General features: G+C 32.9%; 2 protein-coding genes across 2 annotated transcripts; one reads left to right on the top strand and one right to left on the bottom strand.

Annotated features, from left to right (window-relative positions):
- Window positions 1–4: 4 nt before the first annotated feature.
- LOC106057224 (retinol dehydrogenase 13-like) lies at window positions 5–14,452 on the bottom strand. Its single transcript, XM_013214338.2, has 7 exons — window positions 14,252–14,452; window positions 7,703–7,821; window positions 6,978–7,133; window positions 6,077–6,181; window positions 5,327–5,539; window positions 4,714–4,921; window positions 5–2,998 (listed from the first exon to the last, which is right to left on the bottom strand). Exons 1-7 carry the CDS (start codon window positions 14,371–14,373, stop codon window positions 2,794–2,796), a joined length of 1,128 nt encoding a protein of 375 aa, XP_013069792.1. The 5' UTR covers window positions 14,374–14,452; the 3' UTR covers window positions 5–2,793.
- A 60-nt stretch (window positions 14,453–14,512) lies between these two features.
- Window positions 14,513–24,793, top strand: LOC106057222 (protein cornichon homolog 4-like). The gene is made up of 5 exons (XM_013214334.2): window positions 14,513–14,710; window positions 16,223–16,291; window positions 18,034–18,146; window positions 18,599–18,739; window positions 19,805–24,793. The coding sequence occupies exons 1-5, from the start codon at window positions 14,636–14,638 to the stop codon at window positions 19,833–19,835; spliced, it is 429 nt and encodes a 142-aa protein (XP_013069788.1). The 5' UTR covers window positions 14,513–14,635; the 3' UTR covers window positions 19,836–24,793.
- The last annotated feature ends 786 nt before the right edge of the window (window positions 24,794–25,579 follow it).

The raw sequence follows: 25,579 nt of genomic DNA, 5'->3' as shown, positions 1-25,579 counted from the left end.
CCGCTGAAGTGTCCTTTTTTTTTTAATAAACAAATATTTAATGGAAATACAAGAGCTGAATAATAATGTATAGGTAAGAAAAGAACACTTAAAAAAAAAAAAATTCAGACTGTAATGGCAGTTTTGAAATAAATAAGGTCAGCAGTTTTTCATTCATAAAAGAAATGTAGTTCATAGTTAAAAACATGGAAACTATAGGCAAGATATACACAAATCAGCCCATAAAGATCTTGAATATCAAGTTAACCTTTGATTGCCACTGCATTGCTTTCAAATGAGTCAAATTTGGAACAAAGATGATCAAAATAGAAATGGAGTTGGGATTTTGTTCTAATTATTGTCCACAATGCTTTTCTTCTTGTACTTAAAAACAAAAGGGCTGTATGTACATTGAATCTTTGGATAGAATAACATAATCAACAGAGCAATAGAGAGAATATACTGGTACACTGAGGACATCAAATATATTGATTAACAGCCACTGCTTTGAGATGATACCCAACATACAATTATACGTATAGGTTTAAATTTAACATGCATTTCCAGCCCAAGCAAACATCCGATTACACATTGATACAAATTGTATTGCTTTTAGAATTCTGATATAAAGAAACATGCAACAAGATAAACTCTTCATAAATGTAAAACACAAGAAAAAATCACTAAGTTTAGCATTGAACAATAGTGACATAATAAATGCCAAGTGTAAATGAAATATTTAGATCTTGTTATCTTTACACACACACCTATAAAAATTTATTTACAGCTGTATAGCTCAAAGTTTGGTTTGAATGATTAAGAACATAATTCCTTTTTGTATACATTGAATATTTGTTATAAATGCAGAAGTATCCAGAGTAGGTTCATCACATCATAATCAGTGCATTAAAATTGTCCTTAATAAAGAAATCTTTAAAAATGAGTTAGGATTATGGATGGCTGACTGATGGCATTCAAAAAGAATGTGGTGTTTTTGTGCTCACTACTGTTTGGGTATAATAGGGAAAATGATAAGATTAGAATAACTAGTCAAATGATAACTTTAAAAAAACCCTGAGAGAGAGCAGAACCAATAAAAACTATAAACACTTGAAGTTATTTTTCTAACAGAGATGTTTATGATAAAATGAAAATAAGTAATTCATCACTTTGAAATTAGCATAAAAACAAAAATGAAACCTAGCAATTTAGAGAAATATACTTTTGATTATTTTTTCAAGATAAAGTACCATACATTTTATAAATGAAATGTCTATACTTCTTTAAAAGCAACAGCATTTTTAACTCGATGGGACACATTATCTCAAGTTGATATAAGACCCAACACACCCATGCATCATGTAACAGATTTTTCAAAGATTACATTTATTCAATCAATCTTATAATGTGAACATTTAGGTAAATGCATAGGAAAATGAATCAATACATTTAATATTTGAGCTGAACCACTTCTGAAAAAAATACCAAAATTTGTTTCAATTTCTTAATTTTTCCAGATGATGATTAACAATGAAACACACTGGAATGTCAGAATGTACACATGAAAAGCATGGACTCATTCCAAAGTTTATCTTTAGCTGTTTTAAAACCAGGTAACATCAACGAGTGATTCAACGAATTGACTACAAACTTTGTACAACACCCTGTAATTTAATAACACAAGAACAATCTAGTTACATAACATTCAATACAACATTGATACCATTTAGTGAGTTGAAACTTAAATTACTATTATCTATCACACTACTACAGAATGTCAAGCTTTATATTTGTTTAAATGATTGTGGGATGTAGCTCGTCTTAAAACATGTAATGACTTGTTAAACAATACCACTGAGATTTTGTTTCTTGATACATAATTATTACAAAGTAAGTTGAAATGTCTTTAACTTAAAGAAAAAAAAAGACAAATTGTCATTAATCTGGTAAGCCTATATATGGTGGGCTATTACTATTAAATAAAATGGAATATATCTCAGTTGCAAACGTCTAACTAAGGATACAATGCTTTATACTTTTGATTGTTGGCTGAGGTCTCCAAATATTTTTAAGCAAAACAAAACAAGAGGACTAAACTAAAGCAAAATTGATTTGTACTGATTACATAAAGAGTAGAATGATGCCAAAAAAATGTGTAAATGCCAATAAATAATAATAAGGCTTGTCTACGAGTTTAAAGATTAATGAGAATTATGCAATAAATGATGCTATTAATGGACTGTGTACAGTTTTAAAAGTTGTTCCTCCTTCTCTTTATTGTGTAGAGAAAAAAAAACTGTGTTGAGAAGCTGAAAGATAGTTAAGGAGGGTCCAATATCACTCAGCTCTATATTTACCATGCAGATAGGGCAGTTGAAATAATTACATATCACAGTTGATTGTTTTAAATCTGATGCAAACAAAGAAACAAACAAAACATTTGAAGACTGACTCAACTTTCTAAACTCTATGATGGCATTCAATCCAAAGCTATAATTGACACAATTTTGATCAATTTGAGTTGACACTATGAGATTGGGGCAATGGTAAGAACAGTTTACTGAAGAAAATAAGAAACATACTATATGAACATCCAACACTATCATGCAGGTAAAATGAAAACATACATACATACATAAACACCTAATTAATCTATTCTGGTCTAAACCCCAGAGAGGCTGCAAAATCACTACATGCTGGAATCAGTATCTACATTGGTTGAACGATGCCCGAAAGAGGCTGTCTTATAACTGTACTCTCTCCATGCTGGAATCATGATCTACTTTGGTTGAACGATGCCCGAAAGAGGCTGTCTTATAACTGTACTCTCTCCATGCTGGAATCGGTCTTGGATTTAGTTTCGGACTTCTTGGAGTGACTATTGTCTACGTCATCAGCTTTTGTGTTTTCAATCTGAGATTCTTTGGATTGCTCAATCCATTTCAATGATGCCCTGTAGAGTTGCTCCTGGAGAAGCTTGTCTAAACACTTGCCACTCAGAGGCTGTTCTTTGGCATCTCTGAAACAATACAATGTATATCAACTTTTGTCTTATTCGAGAGTACCTAAAAGATATCACATGGGGCATGGTGGCTGAGTGGTAAAGCGCTTGGCTCCTGAACAGAGGGGTTCTGGGTACGAATATCGCAGACTGGGATTTTGATGTGTGATTTTTAGGACGCCCCTGAGTACACCCAACTCTAACATGTACCCGACAATAGTTGGGGAAAATAAAGGCAGTTGATCATAATGCTGGCCACAAGACACTCTTGTTAACCATTTGAAATAGAAAAAAACAGATGACCTTTCCATCATTTTCCATATAGATTGAAAGGTCTGAAAGGTGTACTATATTATGTAAAAAAAGTCATAATCAATTCATTACCAAATAAATTGTATGTTGAATTATCATAATTGTTATACGCATTGTGAAATTGCAACTATCAACTAAAGCATAGAAGCAAGACATAAAACTCTTAAATCAAAATTTAGTTTGATTGTAATGACTGGGCCATTTGAGTTAGTAAAAAAAAGGTGAATCAAACCCTCTTTAATTGATGCACATATCATTAAACTGTTTTGTTTTATTTTTTCATTTTATTTTAAAATTGTTTATTTCTTACTTCAAATATCAACAAGCAAAGAAATAACATAGAAAGATCTAAGATCTTTGTTAAATATTTGAATATATGCCACATTTTATATATAATCCCGTAGAATATATACATCCTTCATGGGAGACAACTGCAAGCCAAAGGAGATCTTTGGTGAACTTTAGGGAGGACAGCATAACAAGTGGCATAGAGGAAAGTAGCTGGCAGCAGATGGCCTCTGAAAGAAACAGAGTGCTCACACATTTGAGACTCCAAAAAAAGTCCTTATTGAGGACAGGTGCAGAAGATGATTAAACAGCTTCGTCTGCACGAGATGCGGAAAAACATTCAGGTCACAACTGGGTTTGGGTTTGTGAAACACTGCACTCGTCCTTAATCTTCGGAATCAAAGGCATTGCCATTATTACATTTAAGTAAGAAGTGATTCATCAATAAATTGATAGGGAATTGTATATTAGTACTTAAACAAAATTGTCATGCTAATAGTTTAGGAAAATTTTTTTGTTTTAAAGTAAATTATTTATTCCACAATTTTATTAACAACATGGCTCACATAATATTTTAGAGATTTAGTGACATTAAGAAAGACTAGGTCATGACTAAAGTAAGACCTCTTTAGACAATAAGAGTTATTAGAGATGTTCGACTATAATTGGGAATGCATGCATGAGAAGTTATAAGAAGCTTTATCCATTTTTAAAATTATTTATTGTGTGGGACTATGAATGTCAGTAGACGTATCTACATAGTAAAAGCAGATTCATCTTCAAGTAAACATTAGAAATAGCTAAGCTTAACTTAAAAACCTTAGGGAAAAGGACATTTACATTAAAAAGCCATTAAAAAAAAATAGAAAAATTGCTATGGTATTTCAATAGTTTTGAAATTAAAAGAACAAAAAAAATGATGTGGTATTTGATATTACATGTATACACAATATAAAGTAAAAATAACAGCATGTCGATGGTAAAAAAAGGGGGGTACAGTATTTTGTAGTTAGCTTCTAGTGGAAATAAAATTTGAGCCTCTTAATCAGGACAGCTGAGTGCATTTTAACTCAGCCACCCCATTTCATAACATATCCGAGTATACAATAAATATAATAAGAGAGTGAATTTACTTGAAATGTTTTCCAGATGTTTCTGCTAATTCATCTGCTGTAGACAAATAAATGCTGATCTGGGCACCATCTTCTGGATACTTCATCAAAAACCACATGAATGGAGCAAAGCTGACTCTGATGAATTTCTTAGACTTTAAAGGTAGGTAGCGATAGATGTCAGTGTTACAGATGCCAGGGTTGACCACATTACAAGTTACTTTAGTATCTGGAAAAAAAAAGAGAAAAACAAAACAACTCTCAAAACTTAAATTAGCATAAAGACTATCAAAATGGATGATTAGCTTCCTAAAAAAATAATATGCCAGATCTAAATTTGAAATTTGAAGTTTTTTTTTCTTTAAATTCTTAAAATTGTATTCACAAGACATTTTATGGAGTGTTTCATCGCATCCTCCAATTAAATGTTTTGCTCAAATATGAATAAAAAAAATAGCCGGTTTAAGTTTTTTGCTAACCATTTTGTGCAGTACACCATTGAACCTCTCAACCAATGGCAATGTGCGTCTTTATGTATTGTGCAGTTATGTGCTGTTATGTATTGTGCAGTTATGTGCTGTTATGTGCAGTATATCTTTTAATACCCTGGCCTATTTTTATAAATGTGACCTACCTTTCAATCTCTCAGCCAGTTGGAATGTGTGTAAGACAACTGCCAGCTTGCTCTGGGCATAGACATCCCCGAGGCTGTACTGTTTCTTCTCTAGGTTGATGTCATCAAAGTTGATGTCCCCTAGATTGTGGGCGGAAGCGGTCGTGTTGATGATACGACTTGGTGCAGAGGCTTTAAGAATATCCAAGAGAAGCTCCGTCAACAGAAATGGTCCTGTGGGTACCAGACAAGTAAATAAAATGAAAAGCTTTATCAAGATAACAAAAAAAAAAAACAACAACATTATAATGAGGATGTTACAGTATTGATGACAGACATACAGGTGTGTGTATACTGTCTGACCTTAGTGACCAGTAGAAGAGGAACATTCATGACAGACTGACTGTCTGGATTATTAGAGAGTTGCTAATAATATTATTTATAAGTGTCTCACTCTTTATAATTCAATGAATAATATGCTAGGAACATGTAGATAAATGTTCTATATAAAGGCTTGTAGTTTATTAATAATGAAAACAATAATTAATAGATGAAAGATTGGCATTTTGTTAGCACCATGAATCTGGTAATATATTTATATATATATTACTTTATCTATTGAAATATAATATGTAATGTTATAAAGGTAATTTGTTCAAAAACATAGCAAACTAAAAAGAACATAAAAGACACAAAAATAGCCTAGTCATTTTATTTATATGTAAAGTTGTTTTATTCATTGCAGAAGGAGCCTTTAGTCTAAATACTTACCAAGATAATTTGTTTGAAATTGAACATCAAAACCATCTTCTGTCTTTTCCTGTGGACACATCATCACACCAGCATTATTGATGAGAAGGTGCAGATTGCTCTCCTCTGAAATAGAAGATTGGTTTACACAGGTAAACATCAAGTAACACCCTTGTTCTCCTCCCTGCCCACAAACAAACATATGCCATTAATACGTTTTTGTTATGACAGTTTGAAAAAAACAACAACAACCGAGATATAAATCTATTGTAAGTTGCTCATTAATTATGTCTGATGTGGCTAATAGAACAAATAAAGCTGATGTTTACAATGTCTCAGGGTAAGATTTTATGATGTCCACGAAAGAGACCAGCTGAGTTTCCTTGACTAAAGCTAGATATCCACTTTAAGCAAAACAAATTAGACATGCTCCTTTATGACACTTGCGAATCTTGGAATCTAACTGCAGAATTACAGAGGAGGATCCTAGCCATGGAATCAAGATGCTATAGAAGGATCCTGGGTATCACCTAGAAGAAATCAAAATGGTGATTGGGCCCCATGATTACCGTTTTACAAAATGCAAGCTAAGACTGTATGGCCATATAACAAGATACTTAAAGCTCATAAAGAACGTCAGGAAACAGTAACCAGGTAAAAGAAGGAGAGACAGACAAACAAAAAATGGCGGGAAAGAAAATATCAAAGAATAGATGACCTGTCAATGAAAACGACTGATCTTGGCCAAAAAGTCAGAGAGGAATGGATAGAGATGATTGAAGAGACTAACGGACAGTTCAAGGTGAATTCAGCGACTAGTCCAGTGCTCAGGTAAGAATCCTAGTTAAGTTGTATCACGGTCTTATATCCTAACTTATCATCATCTCTCTACTTTCTGTTATTCATATTGAAAAATAATTACTTTTCTTGAATTTCTCCACAAATTCTCGGATAGATTTAAAAGAGTTCAAGTCCAGTTTCATAAAGTAAACATCCATATTTTCTGTTTCCTTCCGCACAAACTCAGCAGCTTTCTTGCCCTCTACAGCATCTCTACAGGCCATGATGACCTTGCCACCTGTGAAAATGAAAAGCAATCAAGAATAATGAAAACCACCCCAGCCCCCCCACACAGACAAGTTATTTGTTACATTTCTATGTCTGAACGTCTAAGTATTTTATAAAGTTCTGTTTACGTATGGCTAGATGTTTACGTATGGCTAGATGTTTACGTATGGCTAGATGTTTACGTATGGCTTGATGTTTATGTATGGCTTGATGTTTATGTATGGCTTGATGTTTACGTATGGCTTGATGTTTACGTATGCTTGATGTTTACGTATGGCTTGATGTTTACGTATGGCTTGATGTTTACGTATGACTTGATGTTTACGTATGGCTTGATGTTTATGTATGGCTTGATGTTTATGTATGGCTTGATGTTTACGTATGGCTTGATGTTTATGTATTATTTCTAATCCACTTTTAAATCTTCTGTCTCTGAGTGTCTTGAAATTGAAATTTAGGATGTTTCAATAATAACATTAACAGTAAACATTCACTTTGTGGTAAATTCAACTGTTAATATTTCTTTCTAGTCTTTTTGTTTTTTAAAAATCTCTTCTTGCATTTCAGAACAAACAATACCTCTGTGAGCAAGCTGCAAGGCTATTTCTTTACCAATCCCACCATTCGCTCCAGTTACAATAATAGTTTTTCCCTTCATTCTGGATCCACCGATACATTTTGGTCCTCTAACCCACTGCCTACAGATGAGTATAAGAAGATTAACATACACATGTGAAGTTACGTATTGAAACAATGAATGATGTTACATATAAAATAGCAGCAATAGATAACAATGTTTTATTGAATGAGAGAAAAATTATGGAATTAATTATGTCAAAATAAAGGAAATATATATAAAAGGCAAAATAATATTTTTGATGGTCATTGATGGGGTCATGAGAAAGACAGTCTTTGACAACAAAAATGGCATATGGAACACCTGGAAGATTTGGAGTTTGATGATGACATCTGCCGCCTCTCCAATACACAACACTATCCTCAGGCCTAATTGATCCACCTCACAGAAGAAGCAACAAAGACTGGACTACTGATCAACAATGAAGGCACATTCCTCGTCCCATATGCTAGGACAAATTTGTACAAATACTCCTTCTTCCCTAGTGCTATTAGAGCATGGAATGGGTTGCCTGAACTAGCCAGGAAAACCAGTGACTTGGCAGAATTTAAGTCATTGGTTAATATGCATGACTAAATGCATGACGTGTAGGACGTAATCATCTTCTTTTATGAAGTAATGTCTGTATTGTATAAGATAAGATAAGAAAACTGAAGTTATGACTATCAACAACAAACAAGAAAGCCTAATAGTACTACAGGGAGAAAACATCCTCACTATGGACCATTTCACCTACCTGGGAAGTAGATGGCCTGTAGGGAAGTAGGGAGTGTAAAGATGGTGGTTTGCCTTTACAACTCTTCAAGCAATCTTGCGCCACAGTTACAGAACAAGATCCATATTTTAACACTAACATTAAGTTGGTTCTTCTGAATGGTTCCAAAACATGGAGAGTCACAAAAACAAATATGAAAAAAAACTCATACCTTCACCAACAGTTGCATATGGAGGATACATGCATGTGACTGACTTTTTAAAGCAAGAATTGGACTTTGTAGTCATCATTGAGTTCATAGGGAACTAAAAATGTGCTCATACTAGGAATTAAATGAGGCCAAAAGATATCTTAAGTCAGCTTGTGAAGAGAACCAAGAAGAAACCCATAGCCCAAAACATCAAAAAGAGAAAATGGATCTGGTTAGGACTGGGGGTGTACCAGATAGCACTTTTTGATATTCTGACGGAGCCAGAGAGTAAATTATGATATTCAGCGGAAGCACTTGTAATTGCTTCTGTTGCTGAACATTTTCCAAAACTGTTAAATAACATACCTATATTCCTATTAATTTGTTTTTTTTATTTGCCTTATTGTTTAAAACTGTTGATTGATGAATTAAAGCTTAACAGTATTTATTAACAGTAGGCCTATCATAAACTAATGTTTAACATGAGTGTGTGTGTTTGCATGTATGTACAAGGCCACCAACTATAAAGGGGGTTTATGGCATGGCCATTGATAAATCTGTGAATGTATATTTAACTAGTCTTCTTTTTTGAAGTAATGTCTGTATTATGTAAGATAAGAAGATAGTTACTAATGTAAATCTCTCAAACGTACAATCTGGGTTGTATAGTGGGTGGGTGTATGTGGTTATGAATTTTTAGACCTGCAACTGGTCATCAGGCTTGTAATTTAAAGACCAAGGACCACTTCTGGTTCTAGCCTTAAGGGCTTAAAAGTGACAGTAGTTGTTAGTTAATAGTTGGAATCTGAAGCGCTGTAGGTCAATATTTATTGTGTTAGATTAATTCCTTTGTGGCAAACAATATTTCATTAACAGCGGGAACATCAAGTATACCTAGTCCTATTTATAGTTTCAACCTTACATGATGCCGAAGCATAGATTAAATTGCAGTCAATCTTTAGATCTACAGTTATATAGATCTTAGAGCATTAGGAAAAACAACTCTAGAAGAAAAAAAATCACCCCCTCCCTCCCTACCCAAAAAAATAAAAGACTGTCAGACTGATTTTAACAACCTGGTCAGATAGACGTAGTGGGCCTACACATGTTGTGTTAGTTTAATGTGTATAGTTGATGGTGTTGACCATCACACATTTTTTCCCCCTTGGCATATGCAATAGTGTTGAGTGGATAAGCAAGGAAACAACACATGGTATGGTCAGTCAAGCATGTTGATCTGTTATACCCGTACACTCCAGCATAGTGTTTTCTTTGGTTGCTAGATCTAAATGCAATGATGTAGATCCATTTCTTTTATGCAATTTTAAACTTTACTATGAGGCTTTCTGTTATATAATAGGTCAATAGAATTAAAAAATGAAAGTAGCTTTCTTTCTAAGGGTTTTAAAACAAGGCAAAAAATACACACACACATGCACATCTTTGTTTTATTTTATTGTGCAAGAACATATGTAAGAAACATCTTTCTTAATTATTACTGATTATATCATGGTTTTTGTAACTGTAACAAAAGGGCACAGTAATAGGCTTATGGGTGTCCTGGCCTGATACATAGTGACACATCATAAGTAAAAAAAAAAAGAAAAGAAAAAATGAGGAGTTACTTGACACTCCCAAATTATTAACAATATTGTTATACACCAAGACACTTAATGCAGGAGCAATATTCAAGTTAACACGTTAGGAAAAGTATTATTTAGTGTCAGTATGCTGTCTTAGCATGTTGTGTTTATATCATTCTGGCTTAAAAATGGTCAATGTCTATCAATGAATTGAGTGTCAAGGACTTAATAAATAAAATAAGGAGTATGTGGTGTTAAGCTCTCTCTTTAAAGATAGCCCTGGTCCTGTCTTTTATGCTAATATACACAAATCTGACCTTTTACTTTTATCTACAAAATAATTAGTTATTGGGTTACTAGGTTATGAAATCTTGCGGTTTGTATTCTGGGGTCAAAAGGTCACTCATTTAGGTGTGTGTTCCTTAGTCCAGCTTCCTAATTGAGATTTACATCCAAGTAAGCAAACTTGGCACTCATGTAGAGATGTGGCATGTAGTCCAGCTTCCTAATTGAGATTTACATCCAAGTAAGCAAACTTGGCACTCATGTAGAGATGTGGCATGTAGTCCAGCTTCCTAATTGAGATTTATATCCAAGTAAGCAAACTTGGCACTCATGTAGAGGTGTGGCATGTAGTCCAGCTTCCTAATTGAGATTTACATCCAAGTAAGCAAACTTGGCACTCATGTAGAGGTGTGGCATGTAGTCCAGCTTCCTAATTGAGATTTATATCCAAGTAAGCAAATTTGGCACTCATGTAGAGGTGTGGCATGTAGTCCAGCTTCCTAATTGAGATTTACATCCAAGTAAGCAAACTTGGCACTCATGTAGAGGTGTGGCATGTAGTCCAGCTTCCTAATTGAGATTTACATCAAAGTAAGCAAACTTGGCACTCATGTAGAGGTGTGGCATGTAGTCCAGCTTCCTAATTGAGATTTACATCAAAGTAATCAAACTTGGCACTCGTGTAGAGGTGTGGCATGTAGTCCAGCTTCCTAATTGAGATTTATATCCAAGTAAGCAAACTTGGCACTCATGTAGAGGTGTGGCATGTAGTCCAGCATCCTAATTGAGATTTACATCCAAGTAAGCAAACTTGGCACTCATGTAGAGGTGTGGCATGTAGTCCAGCTTCCTAATTGAGATTTATATCCAAGTAAGCAAACTTGGCACTCATGTAGAGGTGTGGCATGTAGTCCAGCTTCCTAATTGAGATTTACATCCAAGTAAGCAAACTTGGCACTCATGTAGAGGTGTGGCATGTAGTCCAGCTTCCTAATTGAGATTTACATCCAAGTAAGCAAACTTGGCACTCATGTAGAGGTGTGGCATGTAGTCCAGCTTCCTAATTGAGATTTATATCCAAGTAAGCAAACTTGGCACTCATGTGGAGGTGTAGCATGTAGTCCAGCCATGTGATTGAAATTTTTCTCCAAATAAGAAAACTCATTATCCAGTTACCAGAGTAGAGGTGTGGCTTGAAGTCTAGCCCCTAATTAAGATTTGCTACCAAGTAAACAAACTCAGTTCCCTCGTAAGGTGAGACCTCTAGATAGTGTCAATATGCTGACATTAAGCCTACGTCCTTTGAATTTGACTTGTGGTCACTGTCTATCAATGAATTCAATGTGATGGACTAAACAAGTAAAAAGGGGGTGGAAGTTGTTCATCTCTACATCTGGAGATATATCCGCACAGCTGGAAAGATGTCCGGTGAGCTAGAGTTTAACCTTGAGTCTCACCCCCCCCCATCAGACAGAATGGTGTACATCATTCATTTCAGGCCGGTAGAAGGGACCTCTGTTTGCTTTTGCTGGCCTTAGGGTTCCAAGTGCTTTTGCACAACTCTACATGACAATTTCTACTGGTGAGCATGACATAATCAAGAAATATAACATCTTAACATGTTAACTAACCCACTCAAAAGCCAAGACAAACAAAGTGAACAAATGTGCCAGCCTCTGCTGCTCTGTATGTAAAGCAAATGTATAATGTAAAGTTTCATTTCTATTTATATTTAAGCCTTGCCTTTATAACAAAAGATGTTTAGTGCATTTTCATATAGATATAGGCCCTATTTTTAAGCACATTATTATGTTTTAAATATAAATGTTAATACATTCTATAACAGATATTAATGGAACGCGGTCCACTTTATACATATTAAATAGGTACAAGGTGTACTTATTACTATCTGGCCAACTATCTTGCAGTGATATTCGGGTACAGTTGTATAGAGAGAAAAATGGCAGAACATTTGGTACACACCTAGTTAGGACATACCAACAATTAATGTTGCAAGGCAGGCACTGGACTGGAATCCACAGGGAGAGAGGGCAGGGTTAAACAAACCTGGAGGAGGTCAGTCATCAGCATCTAGCTGATATAACTGGAATGACATGGGAGCAGATAAACAAAGCTGCTCAGAATATAGGCAAATGATGTAAAAGTCATCTGTTTCTGTGGCCCAGGGTTAAAGAATGACCAACTGCCTTTGTCTTTTCCCCAACTACTGTCAGGTACACATTAGAACTGGTTGTATTCAGAGGCGCCCTAAAAATCCTAGTCTTCAGGATTTGAAGCTGGGACCTTTGGTTTGGAAGCCAACCACTTTACCACTCAGCCACTGTGCCTCCAAAAAAAAAGTCATATATGCCAAAATAAGTAAAGTTCCGACCAGGGCACAAACCATGGACCTCTGTGACCGCTTGACTTCAAGTGACATCTTTGGACAAACTCCAATCAAACATTTTTTTGGCAAGTGACATAGACTTTGTTTTGCAAGCTCTATGGTACGCCCTTACTATGTTAGTGTTACCTGGCAGCTAAAGGTGGTAAAAAGGGTTTATATTCTAGTAATGTTAATATAGTGGTAATATTAAAAAAAAACATGAATAGTGACTGATATTCAAATTTGAAAACAATTCTGAATACAGATGTCAGATGTTATTCACAAAAAGGTTTTTGCGGCCATCCCATCAGCATTACTTAAACGTTGAAGTTTAACAATTTTCTAAAAAAAATAACTAAGAATGTTGATTAGTAGTAGATTGATTGCCTTGAGTCGCATATATATGCACCTTGTTTCCATGAGCATTGTCATGTTTGTGCAGTTGTCTATCAGCCTTGAGTATCATTGATAGGGAAACCTCGAACCAAGGAAATCAATAGTAACACTATATCATATATATTATGATCTAAAATACTAAATCATCACAAAATTGAAAATAAAACTTAAAATCTGTGTATATAATATAGATATTACTTCAAAAAAGAAGATAATTACATTCTATGCATTTCATGTGTTAATTTAGTCATGCATGTTAATAAAAAAAACTCTGCTAAGTCAATGGTTTTCCTGGCTGTTTCAGGCAACCCATTCCAAATGATTCCATTCTCTAATGGCACTAGGGAAGAAGGAGCACTTGTACAAATTTGTTCTAGCATGTACGGAACAAGAAATCTGCCTCTATCCTTCTGAGTATTTTATTACTATTATTAGGTTTTGTTTTTCTATTTGTAAGTTCTGGTTTAGTTTAGTTTAGTATTTAAATTTATTATAGAATAGATCTAGAAAAATATATCTAGAATCTAGATTATAAAATTCTATATTCTATATTAATATTATGATTATTATCTTCTATACTAGCTAGTAGCTACTTTACATTTTATTCTTCTGTCCTGAAGTGTCTCTAACTGCCTATTCTGACTCAAGGCAAGCTATTCTATATAATCACAGTCAATGAGTCATATCACTCATGCTGATTCTTTAACGTTACTTGACATTTTAAGAACTTAGGACTTAGACCGTAGAGCTCTGGGTTAGGTAACTTAAGTAACACCAGATAGTCTAGATTCTAGATCTAGAATCTAGTGATACACTGATTGAAACTGATTCTGATACAGTCATTCTGAGTCAATACAGATTGTAACACTATTTAAACTATTACTAGATTCTAGATCTAGTAATCTAACACTAACAGATCTAGTATCATCTACTTACCGAACTCCATAAATTGTACCAACAGTTCCAGCTATAATAAAAGGCCACCATGACTGAAATATAGCATCTGGATTCGGCATATTGGCAAAGAAGTCTTCTGCATTTTTATTACGTGAGCCCATTATTATATAGTAGAATCTTGATCTCTCTTAAGTTCTTAACTCTCTAGTTTAGTCTAGAATCTAGAATAAGCTGACAGCATAAGAACTCTCTTTTAAAAAAGTTATTAAAAGTTCAATATAAATAAGGGAGATCAATATGCTTTAAAAACAACATGGTGGCCGGTATAAATCATCTAGATCTAGGTATCTGGGCCTCTTAAGTCTTTAGAAACGATTACCCTAGTAAAGTAGATCTTTGTTCAGTCAAACATTGAAATACATCATGGGTCCTGATGGGCTTCTCTTCATATTTTCATTATTGGATGAAGCAGCGCTTTTGCTTCTTGCAGTTTATTTTGTATCCTACACAATGACTAAGAGTCTAAGACAATTATTTTGAATTATTGTCACAATTAATTGAATTAATAATTAATATTATATTATTTATATATATTTTATTATAATATTATATAATAATTATAATAAATTAGGTTAAATAATATACTAGATTATATTATCATTATATACTATTATAGTTAGGGTATATATAGTTTATATAGATCTAGAGATATAATTTTTATTTTAATCATATAATTAGATCTAGATCTAGATGTATATTTAATTATTAAAAAAATATATAATAATTATTTATTATAATCAATAATAATCTACTGAGCTACTAGGTTACTAAATAATAATTATAATAGTAATAATTAATATCAGTTACTAAACTACTGTTAAAACTAAAACTACTAGAGAATCTATAGATAATTAGATCTACTAACTACTAGTACTTAGTCCTCTTAGTAGTAGTACTAGTCTAGATCTAGTATTCTAGTAGTAAGATAAGATTGATAAGAATTAACTTTAAGATTGATATTAATTTGATCCTGATGAATGATTATGATCATTCAAATGATTTATAATCATATTCATAATCATTGTAATTTGTGTAAACTAGATACTATGGCTATGCCAACTTACAACTAGATTTTTACTAGATATTAATTATATATAGATCTAGATATCTATAGTTAATATAAATATACTATTATTATTATATAAATCTAGAATTTGATCTAACTAATAAATCATCATTATAATCATTCTAATTGTTCAAATTCAAAGGGTTAGGGTTAATTAAATGTTATTCATAATACTAATAAATAATAGATCTCTATAATCTATAAAATAAATCAGATTCAGAGTATAAATATAATTATAAATAATAGAACAACTAGGCTAGATCTAGATACAATATCTATAATTATATATTATGATTGTTGCTGTAGGCCATCTAGGCTTCTAAGGCCAAGAATGAAGAAGTTGAGCTTTACTTTATGTTCATTACTGTGATCACGTCAGTAATGATTACTTACTCTTAATAGTTATATAATATATAGATCTAGAATGGTAGGATGTAATTATCTTCCTTTTTTGAAGTAACGTTTGTAATCTATACAAAAAAATCTGCTATCTCTAGATTAGATTTAGCATCAAGCTATTCTAATAAAATCTAGTACTAGAATGAATGCCTGGTTGTGCTTGTATTTCAGTTGTATTAATATATCAATCAGTCAATGCCCAGGTTCATACCCTGCCTGCTCCCATCCCCATAGTCCTGCTGGAGGCTTGGTCTAGGATGTAGAATTTTACATCATTGCCACTGTCGCCTAGTCCAAACCTCCTAAAGGGCAGGAGAGATGTCAGCAAGCAGGATTTGACCTCAGCACCATTGCAATAAAAGTCTGAGGCACATATTACTTGACCAGGCAGCTACTCAGCATGTAATACAAATGTACAAATTGTTACTTATTGATGTTAAAAGATGAAGAGTGGAAAGTTTATTTTAACTTAACTTGTGCTGCAGGTGATCACTCTTTCTGACTTGGAGTGTGATTACTTAAATGCAAGAGTATGTTGTGACAAGTTGAACTATGTAAGTATTCATTACTAGTTCAAGCTGAACTATGTAAGTAGTCAGTACTAGTTCAAGTTGAACTATGTAAGTAGTCAGTACTAGTTCAAGCTGAACTATGTAAGTAGTCAGTACTAGTTCAAGCTGAACTATGTAAGTAGTCAGTACTAGTTCAAGTTGAACTATGTAAGTAGTCAGTACTAGTTCAAGTTGAACTATGTAAGTAGTCAGTACTAGTTCAAGCTGAACTATGTAAGTAGTCAGTACTAGTTCAGGTTGAACTATGTAAGTAGTCAAAACTTGGACAACTTGAACTGTGTAATTATTGTAAGTATTCATAAGACAAGTTGAACTGTGTAAATATTCATAACTAGGATAGGTTCAACTTTGTAAGTATTCATAAGACAAGTTGAACTGTGTAAATATTCATAACTAGGATAGGTTCAACTTTGTAAGTATTCATAAGACAAGTTGAACTGTAAATATTCATAACTAGGATAGGTTCAACTTTTAAACAAATCTTTAGTTAAACTGCATTCAATCCATTTTTAACCTGATCATAAAATTCAGTTGTGTTCAAGGAAAACGAATCAAAGATTACTTTTGAAAGAACATTTTTTTAATAACTTAAATTTAAATGGGAATGAAAAACTTCATTTAGTTCTGGGGTATAATTGTAAAGGGAAAAAAAACATCCTTTTAAAAGTTTCCCCATTCATCATGCACTCAGTATTTCGAGCATAATTCCTAAACTTTCATTCAATTACAACCTGTAGAAAGGAGTAATAGAACAACATGTAACAAAACAAGCGCAGGTTCATGCTCTATAAACAAAACATGAGCAATTCATTTTGAAATGTTCAACCTTAAAGCTGAAGGGTATTAGCTTAAAGCTTTTTGATTGTAGAAGTTGAGTCTTCTTATTTAACTGAAATGGAGCTTATATCTTATTTTAAATATATTGTAGCTGGTTTTAGATAGACATAAATTCAAACAACATCACACATTTTGATAGGGATAAGGTGTGAAGTCAGCTAGAAAGTGTTACTATAAATCAGACACTAGATGTATGCTGTACATTAATCACATCAAAGAACTGAATGCCTAACTCAGACAATTGCAAAGCTAGGGAAGTACGACAAAAACCTAACTTTGACTTACGGTACTATAAATTACATTATCTCTTTTAGCTTTTTGTAACACAATGTGACTTTGACTAATCAGCCACAGGCACAGTGTGAGGGTGTATAGTCATAGACACTGTAGATGCAGTTCCCTGTTAAGACACAGTACCTGCAGGTGTACTCTAGGAAAGTGTATCTGTAGTTATACTCAAAGTGTCTGAATATTTTGACTTACTTAACTCTTTCTCTCCTAATTGATGATACCATCGTTGATTTCACCTCATTAAATTAAATTAATATTTAATGTTATAAAATTTATTTTGTGTTTTATAAAAAGAGCATGCATTCCCCTTTAATTCTATACTGAATACAACATTTTCTGATTACAAACAACAAAGTTATTGAAGCTTAATCATAACAGGGTAGTGAAATAGTAATGATCAAAATGAAGAATTCTGTGGAAACGTAGAAAAACAATTATGGAGAGAAAGAGTTAAACACAGTCTGTTTTTCTTAATTATATTCTTAATACACAGGACATGTTGCAGCTTCTTTTTTTTTTTTTCAATCTTATGGCCATTAGCCTTCACCTAAATATGTTTACATTTTACTCATATTTCTATTGCTTGATTCTTCTAGTGGACAGTCCTGGAGTTACTGTGTCATAATGTTCTTTCACTTTTGTTACTACTCTGTGGACATTGGTTATTGTTTCTTATATACAGTCCATTGGGTCTCTGGCTAGTCTACAAGTAAGTTGAGTGTTTTAGTTTTCATTTACAACAGTATTTTCCTATCGGATTGATTTTGCTAACCAGACCATAGAGCTGAACTCATAGTTTATTGAAAAGCTCTGGTCCAATGATAAAATTTTTGAGAAAACAAGAAAAGTGTCTGTTGGCTTTATTAACAATCTGAAAAAAAAAAAAGAATCAAATTGAGTAATAGTTTGTATGAATTAAAAAAAAAATTGAAATAAGCGGTACCTACAAACATGAGGTTCATAGTTTAATTTTAGACTTCTGTGGACTTTTCAAATATTTTTTACAAGATCCAGTTTTAACAAGTAACTGAATCACAGCACATCTGCATAACTGCAAAATTTATCTTGAGTTGCTCTATTGAATCATAAATTTTTGTTTTAAAATCTTCTATATTTTCCTGTGTGGCCCAAGTGAATTTGACGTAACCTGTCTTTCCTCAGATATGTGAAGAAACCATCGGGAAATATTGGAGTGTTTGACCCAACAGAGATACACAACCAGAAGCATTTGAAAACATACATGAGGGAAAGTTTGGTGCGGCTTGGCTTCCACTTAATCTTCTTCTTTGTTTATCTTTACTGGTTTGTACATTTTGTTTTGTTATCATTTCCTTGTTTCTTCTTGCACTAAACAATCAACTGCTTTGTAGGCTGCCTATAGGTAAGGTTGGCCTAGAGTTAGTTTATATATTTGATAAAATGCTATTATAAATTAAAAGCTTTTAATAGTGCATGATCTATATTTGTCCTAATTTGTTGAGTAGTGTATATCCTCACAAAAAAACAACAACATTATCTTTTAAAACAGTGTAGCTTATTGTTAGATAGATCTTTTTTAAACGCTGAAATATAATTTTTTTCTCGTGTATGAAACACAAAACTTATCCAAGACAGGGCTTGCTCATTGACATATCCACAATATAACACGATTCGCTCAAAGACATATTGAAGACTCAATTACACATTCAAGACATGACTGACTCAAGAACAACATATCCAAGACATGACTGACTTAAGAACAACATATCCAAGACATGACTGACTTAAGAACAACATATCCAAGACATCACTGACTCAAGAACAACATATCCAAGACATCACTGACTCAAGAACAACATATCCAAGACATCACTGACTCAAGAACAACATATCTAAGACATCACTGACTCAAGAACAACATATCCAAGACATGACTGACTTAAGAACAACATATCCAAGACATCACTGACTCAAGAACAACATATCCAAGACATCACTGACTCAAGAACAACATATCCAAGACATGACTAACTTAAGAACAACATATCCAAGACATCACTGACTCAAGAACTATATATCCAAGACATCACTGACTCAAGAACAACATATCCAAGACATCACTGACGTAAGAACAACATATCCAAGACATCACTGACTTAAGAACAACATATCCAAGACATCACCAATGTTGTTAAAAAGATAATAAAAAAAAAAAGATTGAATTTCATTCTTGGCTCTACCTAACAAATGTTTCTTGGAGTGGAAAGGAACCAAAGTTACACTGGTCATTTTATATTAACATTAGAGATAAAAAAAAATAGTAGTGACTCTGACCTATAAGTGTTTATGATGCTTCAAGTATTAAGTAATCATTTTGTTTCTTTTCAGGATGATTTATTCGTTAGTTCAAGGTTATTGACCCACAAGTGAGAGGCTCGCCAACACATTATCATCTCTATAAACATTTATGTTCCGTTTGTTTACACTAAATTGGATTTATATATGCAGGATTACTGCACTGTACTTATATTTTGAAGTTGTATGTTGTTGTCAAGCCTCTTTTTTTATGTTTATGTGCAATTTATATTTTATAGTTCTGGCATTCTGCCATGTTATTGTCATTTGTTTTTTATTTTGTATAATTAAGGTCTTTTACACTGTCAGTTCTAGCCAAATATGTCAGTATTTGTAAGGGTCTAGTGAGTGACTTGTAGAAAAGATGGTGGAGTTTTAGGCTTTATGGCTGAGGGAGAAAATACTGTTTAAATGTATGTTGTATCAATAATGGTTTGCAAGGATACATGACAGGCTTGAAATAAATAATGTTTAAATGTATGTTGTATCAATAATGGTTTGCAAGGATACATGACAGGCTTGAAATAAATAATGTTTAAATGTGTGTTGTATCAATAATGGTTTGCAAGGATACATGACAGGCTTGAAATAAATAATGTTTAAATGTATGTTGTATCAATAATGGTTTGCAAGGATACATGACAGGCTTGAAATAAATACTGTTTAAATGTATGTTGTATCAATAATGGTTTGCAAGGATACATGACAGGCTTGAAATAAATACTGTTTAAATGTATGTTGTATCAATTATGGTTTGCAAGGATACATGACAGGCTTGAAATAAATACTGTTTAAATGTATGTTGTATCAATTATGGTTTGCAAGGATACATGACAGGCTTGAAATAAATAATGTTTAAATGTATGTTGTATCAATTATGGTTTGCAAGGATACATGACAGGCTTGAAATAAATAATGTTTAAATGTATGTTGTATCAATAATGGTTTGCAAGGATACATGACAGGCTTGAAATAAATAATGTTTAAATGTATGTTTGTATCAATAATGGTTTGCAAGGATACATGACAGGCTTGAAATAAATAATGTTTAAATGTATGTTGTATCAATAATGGTTTGCAAGGATACATGACAGGCTTGAAATAAATAATGTTTAAATGTATGTTTGTATCAATAATGGTTTGCAAGGATACATGACAGGCTTGAAATAAATAATGTTTAAATGTATGTTGTATCAATAATGGTTTGCAAGGATACATGACAGGCTTGAAATAAATAATGTTTAAATGTATGTTGTATCAATTATGGTTTGCAAGGATACATGACAGGCTTGAAATAAATAATGTTTAAATGTATGTTGTATCAATAATGGTTTGCAAGGATACATGACAGGCTTGAAATAAATAAGGTTTAAATGTATGTTGTATCAATAATGGTTTGCAAGGATACATGACAGGCTTGAAATAAATAATGTTTAAATGTATGTTGTATCAATAATGGTTTGCAAGGATACATGACAGGCTTGAAATAAATAAGGTTTAAATGTATGTTGTATCAATAATGGTTTGCAAGGATACATGACAGGCTTGAAATAAATAATGTTTAAATGTATGTTTGTATCAATAATGGTTTGCAAGGATACATGACAGGCTTGAAATAAATAATGTTTAAATGTATGTTGTATCAATTATGGTTTGCAAGGATCCATGACAGGCTTGAAATAAATAATGTTTAAATGTATGTTGTATCAATAATGGTTTGCAAGGATACATGACAGGCTTGAAATAAATAATGTTTAAATGTATGTTGTATCAATAATGGTTTGCAAGGATACATGACAGGCTTGAAATAAATAATGTTTAAATGTATGTTGTATCAATAATGGTTTGCAAGGATACATGACAGGCTTGAAATAATTAATGTTTAAATGTATGTTGTATCAATAATGGTTTGCAAGGATACATGACAGGCTTGAAATAAATAATGTTTAAATGTATGTTGTATCAATAATGGTTTGCAAGGATACATGACAGGCTTGAAATAAATAATGTTTAAATGTATGTTGTATCAATAATGGTTTGCAAGGATACATGACAGGCTTGAAATAAATAATGTTTAAATGTATGTTGTATCAATAATGGTTTGCAAGGATACATGACAGGCTTGAAATAAATAATGTTTAAATGTATGTTGTATCAATAATGGTTTGCAAGGATACATGACAGGCTTGAAATAAATAATGTTTAAATGTATGTTTGTATCAATAATGGTTTGCAAGGATACATGACAGGCTTGAAATAAATAATGTTTAAATGTATGTTTGTATCAATAATGGTTTGCAAGGATACATGACAGGCTTGAAATAAATAATGTTTAAATGTGTGTTGTATCAATAATGGTTTGCAAGGATACATGACAGGCTTGAAATAAATAATGTTTAAATGTGTGTTGTATCAATAATGGTTTGTAAGGACACATGACAGGCTTGAAATATATGTCACCCGTGTTTGGCCTTCACGATGTTTAAATTTTTTTTAAAGAACAAAAAAATGTTAATCTTTCTCCATAGTTTCTCTCACTTTAAGACATTTATATATAAAAATATGTTTATCACATTCATCTGCCCCTTAGTCTGTTGGACTATTGGGCACCACACTTAATCTGACAACTGTCTTTTGACAGGATTATAGTTTCTTCCAGAGATAGGCCTATCCATTCCTTAATGTTGTCCTCCCATCGCTTCCCCTGTCTTCCTCGCCTTCTTTTTCCTGGTACTGTTCCCTACAGAAAAGTTTTTGTGAGCCCTGAGGTTTTATTTATAGTCTTAACTTGCATTTTTTTTTTATAGTGGTCAGAAGGTCATCATTGGGTTCCACCATTGTGATCCTGTTTCAAATTTCCACACTTGTAATGAGGTCTTTGTAATTGATACCTAGAATCCTTTATGTAATATCCTATTCCATGGCTAAGATCTTTCTCTCTAATTCTGCATTTAGAATGCAAGATTTGCATGTATACAAGAATGTCAACTTGACCAGGGAGTGTCTGTCTTATCTTTGTTCATGCCTTCATCTTTCCAAATGGTCTTGAGTTTCACAACTGATGCTGTAGACTTTCCAGTACTGGTCAGCAATTCAGGTCTGCTTCCTTCACCCGAGATGAAACTTCCAAGATATTCTAAGCTTTTGACATTGGTCAGTTTTTCACCTCTGATCCTACAGTTACAGCCTTGTTCTCTGATGGTCATTACATGTTTTTTTTTTTTCTGCATTTAATGGTATTCCTTATTCTGCAGAAGTCTTGTCAATGCTCATCATCAAGTCAACTACCTCTTCCTCTCTATAATGGGATGTCATCAAGGTAGTAATTTTCTGCCGCCAGTGCTAACGATATTTTTGTAAATATATACTTTAGGAAGACTTTCTCTTTTTAAGGCTAGCATTGTTCATGTGTGTGCATTCTTGCCAAAATTTTAATATTAGCAACTATGACATCTACTGACATTTATGCATGGACAGGCAGGGTACAATGAGTGTAAGCACATAATCATTTTGAAAGAATGTTTGTAAATTATAAGATAAGATGAGCTCGTGAATAATGACATTGCCATTTTTAAATATGTTTTTTCATATCAAGTCTCAGTATTTTTTTAAATTTCAAAACTGATTTTGAACTAGCCACAGATTATCTGATTTGCAGCTGTTGCCTCCTTGGTTTATAATGGGTGCGCTGTAATGATACTAATGAACTGAAAGCCTTTAGATCAGTTGAGGAGCTAGGCTATCTGATTTGCAGCTGTTGCCTCCTTGGTTTATAATGGGTGCGCTGTAATGATGCTAATGAACTGAAAGCCTTTAGATCAGTTGAGGAGTGGAAGCACTAAACAAAAATTAAGAAATATACATTTTTTTTTAAGTCAAAAATATTTATAGGTAGTAATATATTTTATACTTGACAAGAAATAAAAAAATAAGTACTTGTAAATAAAAAGTATGATTGCTCCATTGTAAATCGCACCATTTACCTAGAACTTATTCTGTTCTTGTTGCAGTGCACTCATACTATTGCAAATTTGTACACATTAAATTTCTTTTTGAAAGTGTGACAGTTGGATATCATAGTACAATCAAGGTTAGGATACGGTATCAGTTCTAGGCTGTTACAAATGTAAGAAACACATCCTTCTGGACATATCTTTTTTTCTTCAAAGCATAGGTGACAATTATAGAGTCCAACATTTATTAATTACTAATATCTCATTAGGTTCATTCTTGTCATTAAGGTAGATGTTTTTGTTTTTAAAGATTAGTTGTGTATTTTTAACTACATGTTTAATATGGGATCAAACATATAAATAAAGAGAGAAAGAGCTTTATGAAGATATTTCACTGACTGTGCATATGAACAAGACTGACTACCACAGCCTTGTTATACTTGCTTGCAGTGAGGCAACAGAAAAAAAAGGTTCAGTTGCCTTTTGGTATTTTTTGCACGATTTTTGTTTGCTGAGTACTTAAAAGCATTGTTATAAAAGTTGATTGGTAACTAATATTTTTTTTTTTTTTAGATGTGTTTATACTTTTCATATTCTAGAAGCCTATATTACATTGTGTTCCATCGAAACTGCCTCCTCAGAATATTAGGCATTGTTTACCCTATCTGCACCTTAAACTAGGTCATACCTCAATATTGCTTTAACTCTTTCTCTCCTAACTGACGATACCAGCGTTGATTCCACCAAAATGTGGTAAATAATTACGGAGAGAAAGAGTTAAAAAAAAAAAACTTCTATTGCAAAACATGATCTAAAAACTATCTATAGAAATCTAAAAACATCCTGATAACTATCATTTAAAAATTTTACCTTTATTTTTATTTTATTTTGTTCTTTTGAAGTGAATTAGTACTTATCTGATTTCGTATTTATTATTATTATTTTTTTTCTATTCTGTTGTTAATCTTGCTGTGTCAACATGTATGAATTTCTACAGTGAAGTGTTTACCCCATTGTACACCTTGTACACGATGTTCATTTATAAATAAAATATATTGCTTTCATTTCATATGAGTTTCAAATTGTTATTAATTTATAAGTGATTTTAATGTGTCTTATTCATTGTGAGTTAATATTCCTGCTGAAAAGTATACCAGTACATTTAATACTCTGTGATTTCCTGTCAACCTGCATAGCATGAGGTGATGAAGCATGGAAGAGGTGTGGCATGTTTGATTCTTACAAGAATTGGCTGTTTGATATCTTTAAACAATATTGTATTGTGACACTGCATCAATGGCGGATGCAGCATGTGGGTACTGCATTGTAGTTGAACGTCTTAAGAAATTCAAAATGGCTCAGTGAGTTAGGGCTGGATTTATTGAAATACTATCATTGATAAAGCTTTAAAGATAAAGCTGGTATAAACTTTGTCACATGTAAATTATGAGTGAGTCTGGTGTGAATGTACACTTTGGTTTCTTATAGTTATAATGTTTTTTGTTTGGTGTAATGCACAAATTGTAAGACAAATTTCCATACGGACAATAAAGATTATTATTATTAAAACTATTCATGAACAGTAGGCCTACTGAATGAATTGTATTTGTCCAGTTATATACTATACCAGCATTCAACACCAGTGATGCTTGTGTTTATTTTGATCAGTTATTCTGCCCCCCCCCCTCCTTTTTTGTTATTCCACTTTCACTAAAATGGTAAGAAAACCTTTTATTATTAAATTGAATTGGTTCACTCTCCCACAGTTTTATAACAGGAATACCCCCCCCCCCCCTTTTTTTAATTAAATTGAATTGGTTCACTCTCTCGGTTTTATAACAGGAATACCCCCCCC

The sequence above is a fragment of the Biomphalaria glabrata genome, chromosome 3 (genome assembly GCF_947242115.1).
Source record: "Biomphalaria glabrata chromosome 3, xgBioGlab47.1, whole genome shotgun sequence".
Classification (NCBI taxonomy): domain Eukaryota; kingdom Metazoa; phylum Mollusca; class Gastropoda; family Planorbidae; genus Biomphalaria; species Biomphalaria glabrata.
This window is presented reverse-complemented; position numbering and strand designations above follow the sequence as displayed.

What these genes read in the sequence shown, in the direction of transcription:
- LOC106057224 (XM_013214338.2), bottom strand. Translation starts at nt 14,373, where the DNA reads ATGGGCTCACGTAATAAAAATGCAGAAGACTTCTTTGCCAATATGCCG. An exon ending in GGTACAATTTATGGAGTTCG is followed by an intron (nt 7,822 to 14,251) that starts GTAAGTAGATGA and finishes ACTCATCTGTAG; the next exon opens with GCAGTGGGTTAGAGGACCAA. An exon ending in ACTGGCTGAGAGATTGAAAG is followed by an intron (nt 4,922 to 5,326) that starts GTAGGTCACATT and finishes TTTTTTTTCCAG; the next exon opens with ATACTAAAGTAACTTGTAAT.
- LOC106057222 (XM_013214334.2), top strand. Translation starts at nt 14,636, where the DNA reads ATGGGTCCTGATGGGCTTCTCTTCATATTTTCATTATTGGATGAAGCA. An exon ending in TGCTTCTTGCAGTTTATTTT is followed by an intron (nt 14,711 to 16,222) that starts GTATCCTACACA and finishes CTTGTGCTGCAG; the next exon opens with GTGATCACTCTTTCTGACTT. An exon ending in GGTCTCTGGCTAGTCTACAA is followed by an intron (nt 18,147 to 18,598) that starts GTAAGTTGAGTG and finishes GTCTTTCCTCAG; the next exon opens with ATATGTGAAGAAACCATCGG.